The 16,206-nt window shown below is 58.1% G+C and overlaps 1 protein-coding gene across 4 annotated transcripts in view; it reads left to right on the top strand.

Annotated features, from left to right (window-relative positions):
• The window catches only part of TSPAN18 (tetraspanin 18), a 194,196-nt gene that overhangs the window by 174,090 nt on the left and 3,900 nt on the right, over positions 1-16,206 (top strand). For all 4 annotated transcript variants that reach the window (XM_055310724.1, XM_055310733.1, XM_055310715.1 and 1 more), the window contains exons 6-10: positions 1,942-2,136; positions 9,439-9,513; positions 9,892-9,990; positions 10,523-10,705; positions 14,855-14,938. In XM_055310724.1, the coding sequence (XP_055166699.1) occupies positions 1,942-2,136; positions 9,439-9,513; positions 9,892-9,990; positions 10,523-10,705; positions 14,855-14,938 (636 nt within the window). The remainder of the gene's footprint in view (positions 1-1,941; positions 2,137-9,438; positions 9,514-9,891; positions 9,991-10,522; positions 10,706-14,854; positions 14,939-16,206) is intronic.

Here is a 16,206-nt window from a genome sequence, read left to right as displayed (position 1 = left end):
GTCTGTGGTGGAGTCTATGCACAGAGGCCTGAGCGCTCAGGGGGCCAGCCCAGAGCCCTGCAGCACAGCCCACCTGCTGGCACACCCCCGAGCTCTGCTCGGGCCCCTCGCTTCTCCCAGGGGCAGAGCCACACTCCTGGCCTCTTGAGCCCCCGCAGGCTCTCCCGACCCCACCTCAACCTTTGACTTTAGTGCAGCCAGGACCTGAGTAAAAGTCCACCGATGCCCTCCAGGGCAGGGTCCCTGTGAAAGAGAGGTCCCTTTCTGGTCACGACTGTCTCTCTTCAATCTCTCCTTCTATTTTGTATACATTCCAGCAATTGTCCCGGGGTCCCTCCCTTGCCCATAATCCTAAAGAACAGGGAGCCCCCAGACTTGAATCCTAGACCCAACTTCCAAGCTGGGTGGCCCGGGGCAAGCCCCAGTGTCGCCCCCTGAAATCGGGCTGTGTCCCCTTGGGCAGCTCAGTCTGTGCCTGGGACGCAGCCCTCGGCTCACAGCGGTTGAGCCCCAAACCTTAAGAGCAATGAGGAGCGAGGCGCCTTTGACCGGATCTCTTGTAAGGGACGGAGGAGAAAAGCAGTGTGCAATGCAGGGTGGCAGTGTGGACTGTCACTGGGAGCCCCAGTGGGCCTTTCCTTTCCCTGCCCCTCACCGCCGCCCCGTGCTGGGTCCTTTGGGGCCTCCCCGCTGCACCCCTGCCCTGACCCCTGTACCTAAGGATCTTGTCTCCTGCTCCAAGCCCCAAGCCATGCTGATTTGCCCACCAGCTTGCACACCCCTCTCAGGCACACCAGAGCTCACCCGTTTGCTCCTATCTGCAGGCTGGCATTGCTGACCCCGCGCCTCTGGGGGGTCTCCAGTCCTCCCACCGCACGGGGATTGCAGGCACTTTTACCCCCTTCAAAATCTGCTGAGGACAAACTGCTCTCCTATGGCAGATGGGCTTCCAGGCCTGGCCTGTCCCCTGGGAAGACTGAACGGATATTTACTGATCACCTTCCCATATACTGTCCTTTCCTCCTCAGGGCCGCCTGGGGGGGGTGGTAGCTTCTTTCCCCCCCGGGGAAGCTAAGGCTCAGGGAGGCCAGGATGAGTAAGGCACGCAGAGATGCGCGGTGGACAGGAGCACAAACCAGACGGCTTGCCAGGAGCCGGTCTGAGAGTGGCGAGCCCACCCTGATGAGAGCTCCTGTCGAGGACAAAGCGGATGGCGTGTGTCCGGGTGTGTCTGAGGCCCAGCACAGGCCTCAGAGCATGTTCCGTAGACTCGGGGCGTGTCAGAGAAGCCCGGAATTCAGCCCCGGCTCTGCCATGAGCTCGCTGTGTGGCCTTCAGCAGGTCACTGGCCCTCTCTGGGGCTCAGTGTGGAATCAGAGGGGGCGCCTGGTGCCCTCATTACCCTGCAGCTCTGACATTTAAGGAGAATCTAAAAGAGGCAGATAGGGATCCCTGGGTGGCGCAGTGGTTTAGCGCCTGCCTTTGGCCCAGGGCGCGATCCTGGAGACCCGGGATCGAATCCCACGTCAGGCTCACGGTGCATGGAGCCTGCTTCTCCCCCTGCCTGTGTCTCTGCCTCTCTCTCTCTCTCTCTCTCTCTCTGTGACTGTCATAAATAAATAAATAAAAATTTAAAAAAAACATTTAAAAAAAAATAAAAGAGGCAGATAAACTCTATAGGACGCAGTCCTCAGCAGCCCGCGGTGGGGCGCAGATGGGAGATGGGGTTTATGGGACACCCTTAAGGTCCAGGTGACCAGGAAAATGCAAACCAGAGAAAAGCATTGCTGGGACGCCGGTGTGTGCAGCAAGTGGGGTTTCTGTCTGGTTCTCTGGGGCTCTGCCCCGGGGCCCCGCTCAGGGGGACGGTGTGCGTGCGCAGTGGCTAACCCCCGTGTCTACCTGTCTCTCCCCCTCCCTCCCTCCCGGCCCTGGGAGCAGCTGGGTGGGGCCTGCCTGCTGGGCATCGGCGTCTGGGTCATGGTGGACCCCACCGGCTTCCGGGAGATCGTGGCCGCCAACCCCCTGCTTATCACGGGCGCCTACATCCTCCTGGCCATGGGGGGCCTGCTCTTTCTGCTCGGCTTCCTGGGCTGCTGCGGGGCCGTCCGTGAGAACAAGTGTCTGCTGCTGTTTGTGAGTAGCCCCACCCCCACCCCACCCATGGGTTCCTGGGGCAAAGCGTAATGGGGGGGGGTGCTGTGTCTACACTGCAGGGGACTCAGAGGTCACACCCAGCTGGGCTGGCCTCCAGGAGCGGGAAGGCCACCAGCCTGTTCCGCTTGCACCTGCGGCCCCGGCTTCCAGAGCCTGCTGCTCCCTGCACTGGGCCCGTGCCTGCCGTCAGGTGGAGAGCGGCCTGGGCCTCCGGGTCTGAACAGCCGAGGCACAGTCAGCTGAGCACAAGGCCCAGGATGCTTTTCTCCTTGCCTTCTCCCAAGAACTCAAATGTATAACTCCTTGGTGCAAAAGGAGGGAGGGTACCTGTTCCATAATCCAGTCACAGCTTGCATTTCCAGTTTTAGAATAGAGCTGATAGGATCTCTGAAATCTCTTTATTCATTAGATAAATAGTGTGTGAGCTGCTACTGCAGGCCACGTCCTTCACTAAGAGCTGAAGATGCATCGAGGGCTGAGCGGCCGTCCCCTCCGTGGTGGACAGGCACGTGGGAGGCCGTGAGGCCCATGGGGACACGCGGGCAGCAGGCAGGCCTGCTCTGTCCCCTAACTAATGGTGTGACTTGGGTCTGGCTTCTTAGCCTCTCTGAGCTTTAGTGTCTCTGCTTGTTTAACAAGGGGCAGCTGAGCCACAGGTTGGAGCTAAGTGTGGCAAGCAGTGGATGCTCTGTTTCTCTGACCTTCCGTATTCTTGTGGGCTGGCCTTGGTGGATGGGCCTTCCGCCCTAGTGAGGTCCCATGGGTGCCCAGGGCTGGAGAGCTTCTAGTTTGAGCCCAGTGAAAACAGCCTTGCTTAGAGAAATGTGTGTGGATGGGTCAACGTGCAGATGGTCCTCGTGGGTGAGTGGGTGCAGAGGCCGGGTGTCAGGCGGCCCGGGCCGGGCGTCAGGAGGACTCTCTGGCAAGGTGTCTGCTCCTGCGGCTTTGGGAGGTAGAGGCCTGGCACGAGCCCTCCTCCCCAGATTAGAACAGACTGGGCGGCCCCCATTCCTGTCACAGTGAGATTCCCCACATCCCAGGCAGGAAGTGAAATCAGCTGTGAAACGTGTGACTCCTGAGCCCAGGGTCCCTTTGGCTTTGGGCAGCCTGAACACTGCAAACTTTGCATTTGGAGAGAAAACAAAGAAACCCGCGGGCGCCCCCTGGCGGGAAGCCCTCTGCAGAGCCAGCCGGTGCTCAGGAGCCCAGGGGTACTTTATTTGATTTTATTTTTTTAGAATTATTTATGTATGTATGTATGTATGTATGTATTTATTTGAAAGAGAGAGAGAGCATGAGCAGGGAGGGGGGCAGAGGGAGTAGGAGATGCAGGCCCCTGCTGAGCAGGGAGCCTGATGCAAGACTCCATCCCAGGACCCTGGGATCCCGACCTGAGCTGAAGGCAGACACTTAACTGAGCCACTCAGGCGCCCCCCAGGGGGTCTTTAAAAGGAGCCAGGATATGGGTCCCAGGTCAGCCGACCCCTCCTCTCCGCCCCCCACCTCTCAGCACCCCCTCCCCCACCGGCCTCATCCCTGAAGCCAAGACCAGAGGCCAGCCTGGGGGCCTCGAAAGCCCTCCCCACAAGAGCCTACCACTGGGAGGGCGCGGCAGTCCAGGTGGAAAAGACCAAGATCCAGGGACCAGCTGAGGTGCCCCCCCCCAGGCCCCACTCCCAAGGGAAAGCTAGGTCTTGGCTGTGGCTGGGCCCGGCCCTTAGAGCCTTAAGGAGCCCCTTCCAGCTCCCTCTCTTCGCCACCTTCTCCTTCCTCCCTTTCTCCGCTAGTCTGGAGATCTAGGAGACCTACCTGTGTCCATCCCTTTCTTTTCTTGCTCTTTCTCTGACTCTGATCTCTTGCTTTCTATTTCTGCTACCTTTCCTTAACCCTCTCCTAAGCAATCCTAGTCTCCACCCCTCTCTCCCTACTCCCCCTGTGTCCTCTCCCCATCCTCTCCCTTCGCCTTCTTTGGCTCCATCCCACCCCTCCTTCCTTCCTCCCCTACCCTCTCATCACCTTCCCCTCCTTTTCTCCATCCCCTCCCCTCACCCTTCCCCTCTCTCTCTTCCCCCTCTTCCTACCCTCTGACCCTCCCCCTCCTCTCATTCCTTTCCTCTCCCCCCACCTTTGAAGCCCAGCACCTATTAGCCTGAGGTCTCCATGCAAGTCAAAGGCAGGGAATCCTTGGACCCAGGTCCCCTGTCTCTCAGACCAGGGCTAGTTGAGGGGCTCCTAATCTAAAATGGACTCACATGTCTGAAATTCACCCAAAATTATGTGCAAAATATTACATTAGGGCCTGGTGTGTATGTGTGCCTATACACATGTGTTGTTTGTGTGTGTTGTGTGAACACGTGTGTTTCTGGGGAGAGGTGCCACCACTTCTGGAAGGTTTTCAAAAAGATTCATGACCCAAAAAATAAGAAGAACCACTTCTCTCTCCTAACCTGGACTGGCCATGTGGCAGTTCCTGCTGAAGAGAGGCACCCAGTTTCACCCCTGGTTGCCGCTAGGGTCCCTCGGAAGCCTGACACCCCTGGTCCTCAACCTTCGGGGAGGAAGGGAAGACTTGTCAGGAATAGGACCCAGAGGGAGTGACTTTGGCCACCTCAGCAGGGAAGGAGGGTTGGGGGGGGGGGAACAGAGCATCCCTTCCCCCCTGCTCTGAGGCTGAAACCCCAGGGTGCCATCACCCTCCACAGACCAATGAGCCTAATGACTACATCACCTAATGATCAATTTTTCTAAAGATACTGTTTCCAGACACTCCTGGTGATCAATTTTACAGCATTTCACATACAATAGGACAATTTCAGCCTATAATGGATGTTTTGTGTCGTCCCTTTTTTGCAGTTGCTTGCCTCTGAGTCATTCACAGAATGTTTTTAATCTATTTATTTAAAGATTCAACGTTTTTTTTTCTGTTTTATGACAAAGGCATGCTAAATTGGAAAGGAGAACAGCAAAGCAAGATGAGTGTATTTAGAAGAGATAAATGAGCTGAATGGCACATAAAGTATGTAAATTTGGTAAACATTTATTAGAAATGAGAACTGAAAGTAGATGTGCCCATAGGCAGATGGGCTAGAAAAATCTGAAAATGCAAGTAGGCAAGATAGCAGTTTCTGACCCTTTGTTAATTTTTCCATCCTAAGCAAAGTGGTGAACATTTGATGTTCAGGAATTACTGGCAAATGTGTCCTTAGGCAAATGAGATGGGGTGAGATTAACTCAAAAACCCTGGGAAAGGCCCCACCTCATGGGGGGAAGCCCAGGGAGGCGTCAGGACAAGCCTCTGTGGCAGGGTCCAGGGGGAGCCCCTCCGAATAACCAGGAGGAAGCAAGAGGAAGTAATCTCACGCTGGGGAAGGCCAGTGGGCAGAAGTGGCATCGCTACTGATGCTGGCACCACAGCCCTGCACTTGGCTGCGGGTGACCCGCTCACACATATCACCCCTGCTGCAGGAGGGGGCCCTGGCAAGGACATCTGCAGGCCTCCTCCCTCTGTGAGCTACTAGCTTCATTCACGAATTTCATCTCATGAATCACGAACCTCGGCTCGGCGTACACTGCACGAGGGTGGCGATCTCATCTGCCTTGCCGGTACCTGGCATAGCTCCTGGCACACAGCAGATGCTCAATGAACAGCCCTGGAATAAAAGGACAGAGAGGAGGTGGTCTTAGGAGTGTGGTAAGAGCATGGGCTTTGGAGCCAGGAAAGTCTAGGTTGTGATCCCTGCTCAGCTGCTTCCTGGCTGTGTGACCTGAGGGCAGTTACTTCACCTCTCTGAACCTAGACTCCTCCTATGTAAGATGAAGCGGATGACGCGGCCTTCCCGCCCATAGTGTTGTGATCATGGCTCAAGGAGAAAATGTGCATCTCCCCTAACTCTGTTCCTAGCACATGCAATCGCTTGATAAATGTGGAACTAGAAGAACCTTGTTGGTCTTCTAGAACCTGTAGGGTCTTCATAGGGACAAGAGACCCTACAGGCGATCGGAAAGTCTCCAGACCTGGAGGCTCTAATGGGTTCCAGGGTAACATGGTGTTCAGAGGCTAAGTTCTAGAATCAGAGTTCCCACACTTAGCCAGGTGTGCCACCGACCGGATGGGCCAGCTTGGTCAAAGTACTATCCTCTCCGGGTCTCAGTTTCCCCCGTGGTAAGCTGGAGGTGTTGAGGGTAACCACGGCTGCTTCCCCAGGCCACTGAGAGCACCCTGAGAAAGAAGCCATGTAAGATCCGGGGCGCCCCGGTGGTAAGCTCTCAGTAGGTGTTAGCCAACGTCAGCGTTTCAGGGCTTGTCCACACCAGCACCTGCCGTCGGGAGAGCCGTGCCTGCCTCTTGGTTCCGAGCTGCCATCTGAGCAGCCCTACTTGTGCCAGCCTCATGCAAAGCATGCTAGCTGCACCCCCCTAACCGAAGTGTGCTAAGCCATCCGGGGGGCCACATGCTCCAGGGGCCAGGAGCGCACAGCGTGCACGCGGCTTGAGCTCTGTGTCATCCAGAGTTTATAACCATCTAAGCTGTGATCGATAGCCAGAGCCCGCCCAGTCGCCTGGCGGAGGGTGGAAACCATCTCCAGGGCCATTCCTTGCAAGCCTGAGAACTGCCAGTGACTCGGCCAAGAGGGCAGAGGGCAGGGAGGGCTCCCAGGGTGGCCATGTGAAACGGGGCCAGATGCCCATCCATCAGCGGCCAAATGGAAGTGCCTGGAGCCCTACCAGGGCCTCCATCACTGTCACCGGGGATGCGAGGCTGCAGAGCCTCTTGGGGGGTGGGGGTGGGGGTGATGGGATGCAGAATGGACTGCGGGAGTTGCGGCCTGGGGGCGGGGGGGGCAGGGTGCAGCCTGCCCGGGCCACAGGAGGCCCTCTGTGACTCTCCCCTCTGGTTGGGGAGCTCTGTCCCCAGACCCAGGCAAGCAGGGGGAAGCAGACCCCCAGGGCTCCGGAGAGTCCGCCAGGCCAGTCCCGAACCGCCTTTCCAGCAGAGAGAAGAGGTAGCGTGGCGCTCAGCGAGACAGCTGCATTAAGAGGCGAGGTTTTGCTCTGGCATTTTGGAGCTGCGCAGCTTTGGAGTAGTGGTTCCCTTCTCTGGCTTGTTTCCTCCACTGTGGACGTGGGGGCTAAACGGAAAGAGGCCGTGCGGTGGGCACCGGCTTCTTTTTTTTTTTTTTTCAAGATTTTATTTATTTATTCATGAGAGACAAAGGCAAAGACATAGGCAGAGGGAGAAGCAGGCTCCCTGCAGGGAGCCCGACGTGGGACTCGATCCTGGGTCTCCAGAAACACGCCCTGAGCCAAAGGCAGACACTCAACTGCTGAGCCACCCAGGTGTTCCCTGGGCACCGGCTTCTAGTGCCAAATAAGCCCCTCTGAGCCAGAGGCAGCATGGCCCGGCAAGCCCGTGGCCGAAGACGACCACGAGGGACCAGGTGCAAAGGAAAGGGGTCCACACCTTGTGAGGGCCCCACATGTTCCTTGGGTTTGGGCGTTTTCCTTGGATTTGGGGACTTAAAAAATGAATGAAGCCATTGGCAAGTCTGGAGGTGTTTCATGCCCACACCCTCGAGGGACCATCTCGAAATCCACCCCAAGGCTCTCCATCCGCAGCCCTAGCAGTTTGGAGAAACCTTGTTTGAGTCACTGTTAGAGCTGAAAAGGCAAGGAGAGAACCTGACTGCGGTCCTCCCAGATAAAGGGACAGAAACTGCAAGGGATGCGATCCAGGGGAGGGACACCCAGGGACGTTGCCAGCAGCCGGGGAGCGTGTCTGTGGAAACGAGCACTGAGTGAATCCCTGCAGCCAGGCCCTCGAGGCTCCCAGGTGAGCTGCCTTCCATGGTCCTTGTAAAAGCCTCAACCACAAGCTTTGCTCAGCCTCTGTGACGACACACACAACTTTCACATCCATTGTTTCATGACTCCCCACGATGATCCGATGATCCCGGGAGTGGATGTTAGTAACCTCGTTTTACTGACAGGAAACTGAGGATCAAAGGGCTTTTTTTCTTTCATGATTGTCCCCCAGCCACACGAAGGGAGGCAAAGGGGCTGAGGTGTCCTCCTGATGCTAAGCCCCAGACTCTCTGCCTCCCTCCAGCCCACGTACATCTAGTGCAGGTGTGAGGGCAGCGGCCGAGGTGCTGGAAGGCTGTGGAGGAACCAGCCTCCGTGGGCCCCGGGGATCTGGCCCTCTGCTGGTGGTCTCCAGTGGGGCTGACAACTCCGGGACTGTCGCAGACTGAGATGGCCAAGGGCACCAGCAGTGCGAAGTGATGAAGGCCAAGTCATTTCCTGTTTCTCCTGCCAGCAGCCCTCACCAAACAGGGCCCACAGTGACCAGGGTCTGTGACGCAGCACGTAACGAGGTTGTTACGGTGAGCGGGTCACTCGTGGGTTCGTTCGTTCATCCGATGGCCGTGGCCCGACACCTTTGCTGGCGGGCACTGTGAATGCAGCGCGCTGATAGAGCCTCTGTGCCGATGTTAGAGATGGGGGGGCTGCCCAGCAGGTGCTGTGCAGGCACCTCCGTGGGGCACCACTATGTGGGGGAGCCAGCCTCACCTGGTGAGAGGTGAGGCCGCACTGAGCCTCGTCTGGAAAATGAGGAGTTGGTGGGTGCAGAAGGGAGGAGCCTTCCTGGCAGAGGGAGTGTAGCACGTAAGGGCCCCGAGACAGGAGGCACCCTGGATAATTTGGGGAACATAAATGCAGCGAGTAGAGCAGGGAGGGGTCTTGTTAGATTTCGGACTCTGGCCCCTGGGTTTCTAGATGTTGATGGACCCATCGCCTTGCCTCCCATCTTGCTTCTTGGTTGTGGCTGAAGGTCAACACATACTGCACCGCTCATGGGAGGGAGAGGAGGCGCTGGGGCCTGCAGGGTGAGGCCAGCCAGCTGCCCCCAGGGAGCTCTGGATCTCCGAGGTGTGCACTGTCCACACAGAAAGGGCCCAAACAGACCAACATCGATCGCCTCCCAGGGCTGCCGGGTGGCGTTGTCCGGGCCGAGCACTGCACAAGGGGCATTGTGGCAGGGGTGCCATTTGCACAGAAGGCATATTTGCTTATTTGCTTTCCCATGTTTGTATGGAAATGTTTGCGGAGTCTGCAAGATGGGTTGTTGGTATGCTCACGAACAACAGTGAGGTTCCTTGGTCGCCTGAAATCGGTACGTTCGGTCAACTGCATAACAGATGGAAGGGCACGTCCGCGAGCGGTCACGGGTCCCCTTCCCGCCGCCCCTGGGACTCACGAGCCTGCCTCTTCTCTTTGCAGTTTTTTCTATTCATCCTCATCATCTTCTTGGCGGAGCTCTCAGCGGCCATCCTGGCCTTCATCTTCAGGGAAAATGTACGTGCGGGCCCCCCTGCATGGCCACCCCCCGCTCAGAGAGGGTCCCGCAGAGTCCACAGCCTCTCAGCCAGCGATCCCAGCCTGAACTGTGACCCACTCCCACCCTCTTCCTGTGAGGGTTTTTCTGGAGGCAGAACTGGACGGCCCCTAAGGGTCTCTGCTCTTCCAAAGCACCCGATACAATCCCACACCGGATTCTGGAATCTTCCATTCCACACCGTGCCCAGCAATAACCATTGGACAGGCAGAGGATAGTCAGGCTATCCCCCAAGCCCCAGAATAGGTGCTGTGCAGGAGGACAGAGCAGAGCTCTCTGGGTTGAGGCCCGGGCCGGGGTGGGGGGGACCTGAGCCTGCCCTCTGCCTCTTCCCGCAGCTCACTCGCGAGTCCTTCACCAAGGAGCTCACCAAGCACTACCAGGGCAACAATGACACAGACGTCTTCTCCGCCACCTGGAACTCCGTCATGATCACAGTGAGTGACGCGCCTGGGGATGCTGTGAGCCTTCACAGCCGTGATGCCAAGTGGAGCAAATGTGGGGCCTCCAGAGCCCCCTGGGCTCCTGTGCCAGACATCAGTCATCACTCGGGCCTGCCCCCCAGAGCCCAGCCGGGGCCTGGGAATCTGGGCCGTCATTAGGGGCCCATTGAACACGGTCCAGACTCTGGCCGAAACCTATTTGCCATCCCTAACCCCAGTCCGCAAGCAGCTGTGATTGTCAGTGATGCTAATCACAGCAACCGGGTCTTGGGTGCTGCTGCCTGGTGAGGTAGGAATTGTTACCTCCAGCCTCCTTTTGCACAGGAGGACACTGAAGGCTCAGAGACGTTGGGTGACTTTCCCAGGGTCGCATGGGAGGAACAGACAGCCAACCCCTAGCTGAGGCTTGACCCTGCTCCACCCCCGGCCTTGCAAGGGCCTTGGGAGCAGCTGTCCATCTCTGCACCACCACCCCTCCCCCGGGTCCAGTTCCAGCCCACCAGATCTCCCTTTGCTCCCCTTCTAGTTCGGCTGCTGTGGCGTCAACGGGCCCGAGGACTTCAGGTTTGCGTCCGTGTTCCGACTGCTGACTACAGGCAGCGACGAGGTGCCGGAGGCCTGCTGCCGGAGAGAGCCCCAGACTCGAGATGGGGTCCTGCTGAGCAGGGAGGAGTGCCTCCTGGGAAGGGACCTGTTCGTGAACAAGCAGGTACCAGGCCCTGCTCCCCAGGGAAGGGGGACTCGGATGGCCAGGGCTGGGCAGGTGGCAGTGCTGGCACAGGGCGTCTGAAGCACCCCAGAAACCCCCCTGGGTGGGTGGGTCATGACATGCGACTCCTGAACAGGGGCCGATGAAGCCCTTGAGATCCAGCTGAGACAGAGGAAGGAAGTAGAGGGTGGCGGGTGGGCAGGCGATGGTACAGGCCAGAGGAATGGGCATCTTGTCTGGTGTTAAAGGGTGAGTCGGAGCTGTCCAGTGTTCCCGGCAGAGCACTCTCTGAGCTTCTGGGGTGCAGGTCAGGAGCCAAAGCCTGAATCACATGCTGGGAGCCCCTCCTTCGCTCTTATTTGAGGGAAGCTCGCCTGTGCCCTATCAGAGCCCCTGCTGATCCCAAGGGAGCAAGGTTCCCCTCAACCCCCAAAGGTCAGGGAAACTGTCAGACCCTTCAGTTCTCTTGGAGCCCAAGGACTTTATCTCGGTCCTGGGAAGAAGCGCTTTCCCCTTTCTGCACATGCCATCTTGGGGGGAATGGGACACAGGGCCCCTGCGTTGCCCTCCACCTGCCATGAGACAGATGGTGCCCTCGTACTTGATTCCTCCTTCCTCCTGAGCAGCTCCCCACCCAGAACCCCCGCCCCAGGTCCCTGGCCCCTTGGGTATGTGTGTGAGAGACCAGGCTGGGCACAGGGTGGAGGAGAACAGGGATGAACTATGAACCAAGTGCATGTCCCCACACCCCTCACTTGATTCGGCTTTTAATGAGCATCTCCTGGGACAGTCCCAGATGCAGGGGACACGGCAGGAGACAGGAGACAAGGGGCTCAGGATCTAGTTCAAGAGAGCACATGATAAGGAGCAAACCAGAAGTAATAACTTCACATGGCAATGATCTCCATCAAGAAAATACAAGCAGGTGCCGAGAGAGAACAGAGGGGATGGGGGCCGGAGGGCGGGCCTCCCAGAGCCCCAGGGAGGAGGCAGCATGCTGAGGCCTGACCCTGGCCATCCAGTGGGATCTTTCCAGCCTGAGCTTGGAACTCCACACTCCATCCCCTGCACATGCCCGTGTGGTGTCAAAGGACTCACGAGCCGCTGTGGGCTCGGGGCAGAGGGCCACCAAGGGGTTGGGCCTCAGGCTCCAGGAGAGGCTGCAGGAAGTGGAGGCCGGGGCGGGGAGTGGGCTCAGGCTTTGATGTCAGGCAGACCTGGACTGTGACACCCTCTCTGGACCTCAGATTCCTCACACCGTAGCAGAGACCATGGGCTATCCTCCTTGGAAAGATGGGGTTTATACGCCACCCCATCACCACCAGGGAAAAGCTGCACTTCCTACTTCCCTTGCAGCTAAGCCAGGTGACTGCACAGGAGCTGGGGAGGGGCCAGCAGAAGCACTGTGCCCGCCCCTCCTCCCTGCCCCCTGGCTGGAATGAAGTGATGGTGACAGCCATCTAGGGCCTGGGACCATCTCCCTTAGGATGTCAGAGCTTGGGCAGCCCGGGTGGCTCAGTGGTTTAGCACCGCCTTCGGCCGAGGGTGTGATCCTGGAGACCCAGGATCGAGTCCCACGTCGGGCTCCCTGCGTGGAGCCTGCTTCTCCCTCTGCCTGTGTCTCTGCCTCTCTCTCTCTCTCTCTCTCTCTGTGTCTCTCATAAATAAATAAATAAAAATCTTTTTAAAAAAAAAATAAAAGGATGTCAGACCGTTACGAGGGGAGCCTGGGTCTCTGACGGCTCCATGAAACAGACGGACCACCACAACCTGGGATTTCGTACGAAAGATAAGCAAACTTCTAGCTTGTTCCAAGGCACCGCTGTTTGGGTGACTTGGTGCCCAGAGCCAACACCAATGTCCTGAGGCCACCTGTGGATTGTTGAGGGAGGCGCTTTGCGGGCCGTGTTCCTGTAGGGCTTCATCCTCATAAGCTTCCTGTGTCTGCACTCATCCTTGGTGATGGCACCTCCTTCTATCTCCTGGGCATGACTTTGGAATCAGAGCTCCTTGTGGGGGGCGGGGTGTCCGTCCAGCTGCCTGAGTTCTTTATGGTGACTCTCCCTCTGTTCCTCGTGAGGATCCCCCAAGTTTGACCTCTGGGATCTTTTTCTGAGTCACTCATCCCTCCTGAGCCTTCTTCCTTTTCAGAGCCTCCGTAGAGGGACTGTCACTATTTGGTTTTTCTCCAAAGCCCATTTTGCTAAAGTCCTGCATTTCTGACTGTGCCTTGCATCCCAGTCATGGTTTTCTTAAAATTTATTTATTTATTTATTTATTTATTTATTTATTTATTTATTTATTCATTTATTCATGAGAGACACAGAGAGATAGAGAGGCAGAGACACAGGCAGAAAGAGAAGCAGGCTTCCTGTGGGGAGCCTGATGCGGGACTCAATCCCAGGACCCCAGGATCACACCCTGAACTGAAGGCAGACGCTCAGCCGCTGAGCCCCCCAGGGTTCCCCAGTCACAGTCTCCAACCAGTGAGCAAAACGCCTGGATGCCAGACCCGAATCCCAACTAAAGGGGCTTATGCACACGCCCTCTGTGTTTCACACACAGCGAGCATTCTGGAAGGTGGCGGCCTCTCCCGCTGCATCAGTAGCATTGTCCGGTCAGTCAAAGCCTGGTCTCTGAGATCTCTGTGGCCTTTCCTTGGTGGCAAAACAGCTGCTGTTGGCTTCCAGACACCCCCCCCCATGTTTAAGAAAGAGAGAAGGGAAAGCGTGGCACCCCCGTCCTTCCCAGAAAGCCCCCGAACCGTCTGCATAGATCTGGGTGGCCAGGACCCGGTTACATGGCGCCCAAAGGCCAAGGCAGATGGCACTCGGCTGTGGATGTCGAGTGAGCCCACCGCTGTTTGCCACTGCACTCCATGGGCAGAAATGAGGAAACCCCGAAAGGAGGTGACCGTGATGAGCGCTCAGCCTCCCCCGTTGGTAGGAGTCAAAGCCACCGGGGCATTTCGCCAGCTCTTCCTCAGCCCGCCCTGGGTCGAGACAGTCACCCAGGCCTCCTGCTGGAAACAGAGGAGGGGGGCTCCGAGTACATGATGATCTGGCTGGACTCCAGGCCAGAGTGCGGACCCCGAATAGGAAGCCATCCATAGTCCCCATCTGCCTGGCTGATCTTAAGCCCTATCTCCTCACAGCCTCACATTCCCCTGCTTCATCCCCAGTACTCCCCACCTGCTCCCCGGCATGTTGTGAGTGTGGGTGCTGCTGTGACTGTCGATGTAAAGTGCCGCACCCTCGTCCTCCTGGCATAGGGAAAAAAACATTCCGACCAGCGAGTGAGAGCAGCATGTGCCAAGGCCCTGGGGTGGGAGGGAGCATGGCATGCTCCAGGAACCCAGAGAGGAAGGCCGATAGGGCTGGAAGCACAGTGACCAGGGCAAGAGTGGCTCAAGGTGAGGGCACCCCAAGGCCCCTCCCGCTCTCTCTCCAGGTAGGTATATATCCATCTCTATCTCAGGGTATGTATCCCCACCACTGCTTGGGAAAGCAGTAATAACACAGGACTTCATCCATTGAGAGGGATCTTGAGGGCTGGGCTGATCTTGGAAGGCTGCCTGGAGGAGGTAAAGTGTGTACTGGGCTTTGAAAAATGGGCTGTTTCCTTAGGGCAGAGGCTAAAAAACCCAAATCCTTCAGCCACGGAGGTAATAAGGAGGGGAGAGGGTGAGTGTAGCTCAACAGGGAAAGACGGGGTCTGTGGACCTCCAGGGAGCCCTGGCCCCATCTGACAGGCACAGCCACACAGCAGTGATGGCTCCACTTGCTGGATCTCCTGATTTGGGGGGAGCAGCAGGGAGTCTAGATATTTATGGGAGATTTTCCAATACTCCAATCACTGTGGCTACTACACCAAAAGTGTTTCTGGGGATGTGGCCATTCCCAGCCCACCTTAGGAGCTGGAGGGCTGGGGGGGCTTTGGTGTAACGCTGCCAAATGCTGTTCCTGAGCCTCCTGCCTCCCTCCCCCTCCACACCAACGGGTGCCAACCGGGTTTGGCAGGGTAAGCCTGCTGCTGCCTGAGCTTTGGGGCCTCGTGCCAGTCCCCCAGTTTCGTACCTCGGTCCAGAGGCTGGCCCCTGACCCCAGACTGTCTCTGGCTACGGCCTCACCTCTGGTCCTTCCCTCCCAGGGCTGTTACACAGTGATCCTCAACACGTTCGAAACCTACGTCTACCTGGCTGGAGCCCTCGCCATAGGGGTACTGGCCATCGAGGTGAGTAAAGGCCCCCACATCTGCGGCTCCCCAGAAGCAAGGCACACACGCGGTCTCGGAGAGATCCCCTATGGCCTGCATCCCCCCTAGCCTAGCTCTGTCTCCGCATCCTAAATCCAGGACCAAGTGGGTCGGTCCCCCACTGCGGGGACTGCGGGATGGTAAGCCCGGCTGGGTCCGTCTGTTGTTGCCCGAGTCACTGTTGGACTCTGGGCTCCTCTGAGCAAGTCTCCAGCAGGGAGTGGACAGGCTCTGGGAGCCACCCCCAATCTTCCTCCCACTGTCCCCCACCCCTGTTCCTCTCTGGGGAATCTTCCCCCAAGGTCCAGAGTGACTCTTGTCGGAGGATCAACACCGCTGCCTTGATGGGAGGGCTGCAGCTTGTGCTTCTAGGTCAGGCCCTTTCTCTGTGGGAGGTTCGGGGTCTGGGGAGTCCTGTCGACCTCACCAGGGCGGTCTCCATAAACCCCCTCTTCCTGGACCCCGGAGCCCCTCAAAGGGAAGGCAGCTGCAGGCTCTCGCCGCCGCCACCAGGTGGCGCTTCAGCCGAGGGGCGCCGCTGCCCTTCCTTCTCCCGCCCTCCTCCCGGGTTCAAACCCGCTCCTCCCCAGTTTGGACTGACCGCGTAGCCCAGGCCTGAGCAGCTCCAGGAAGGGACCCCTCCCAGCCTCGGCCAGGCAGCCGAGCCTCAGCCTCCCCCTCCTCCTTGGGGGGCCTCCCGGGTGCCTGGCACCGCAAAAGTGGCTTTGCTCAGCTTCTCAGGGCGTCCTACAGCTCCCGGGGGGAGCAGGTCTTTGTGGACACTACGGGGGAGGGGTCGTTTATTCACTCATCCAGCAAGCATAGATTGAGCGCCTACTGTATGCCAGCACCGTTCCCGGTGAAGAAGGTCTCTGGCGGAGACCTTGGACCCGATGCTCGAGAAACACACACCCCAGGGCAGGGATGCAGAATCGCAGGCTATGCCCCGCACCCCCCGCCCCGCGCAGGAAGAACACGGGCTTTTCCAGTCTAACTCCCAGCTCTGCCTCTGGGCACACGGGGCCTCTGAGCCATAGGTGACCTCTCAGTGAAATGGTGCTACTACCCCGCTCCCCGGCTTTGGGGCTCCTGGGCGTTGAGAGGATGGCAGGGGATGGGGCTCCAAGCCTGGCGGGTGGTCCTGGGGCTTATCGGACAACGTCTGTGTTCTCCGTGTGCTGCCCTCACCTCCAGACCCCCAGCCCCCCAGCCGGCGGCGGCCCCAATAGGAAGCAGAACCCTGGTCC

This window comes from Nyctereutes procyonoides, unplaced genomic scaffold (genome assembly GCF_905146905.1).
Source record: "Nyctereutes procyonoides isolate TBG_1078 unplaced genomic scaffold, NYPRO_anot_genome, whole genome shotgun sequence".
NCBI lineage: Eukaryota > Metazoa > Chordata > Mammalia > Carnivora > Canidae > Nyctereutes > Nyctereutes procyonoides.
Note: the sequence above shows the minus strand (reverse complement) of the source record. Positions and strands in the feature narration are given on the sequence as shown.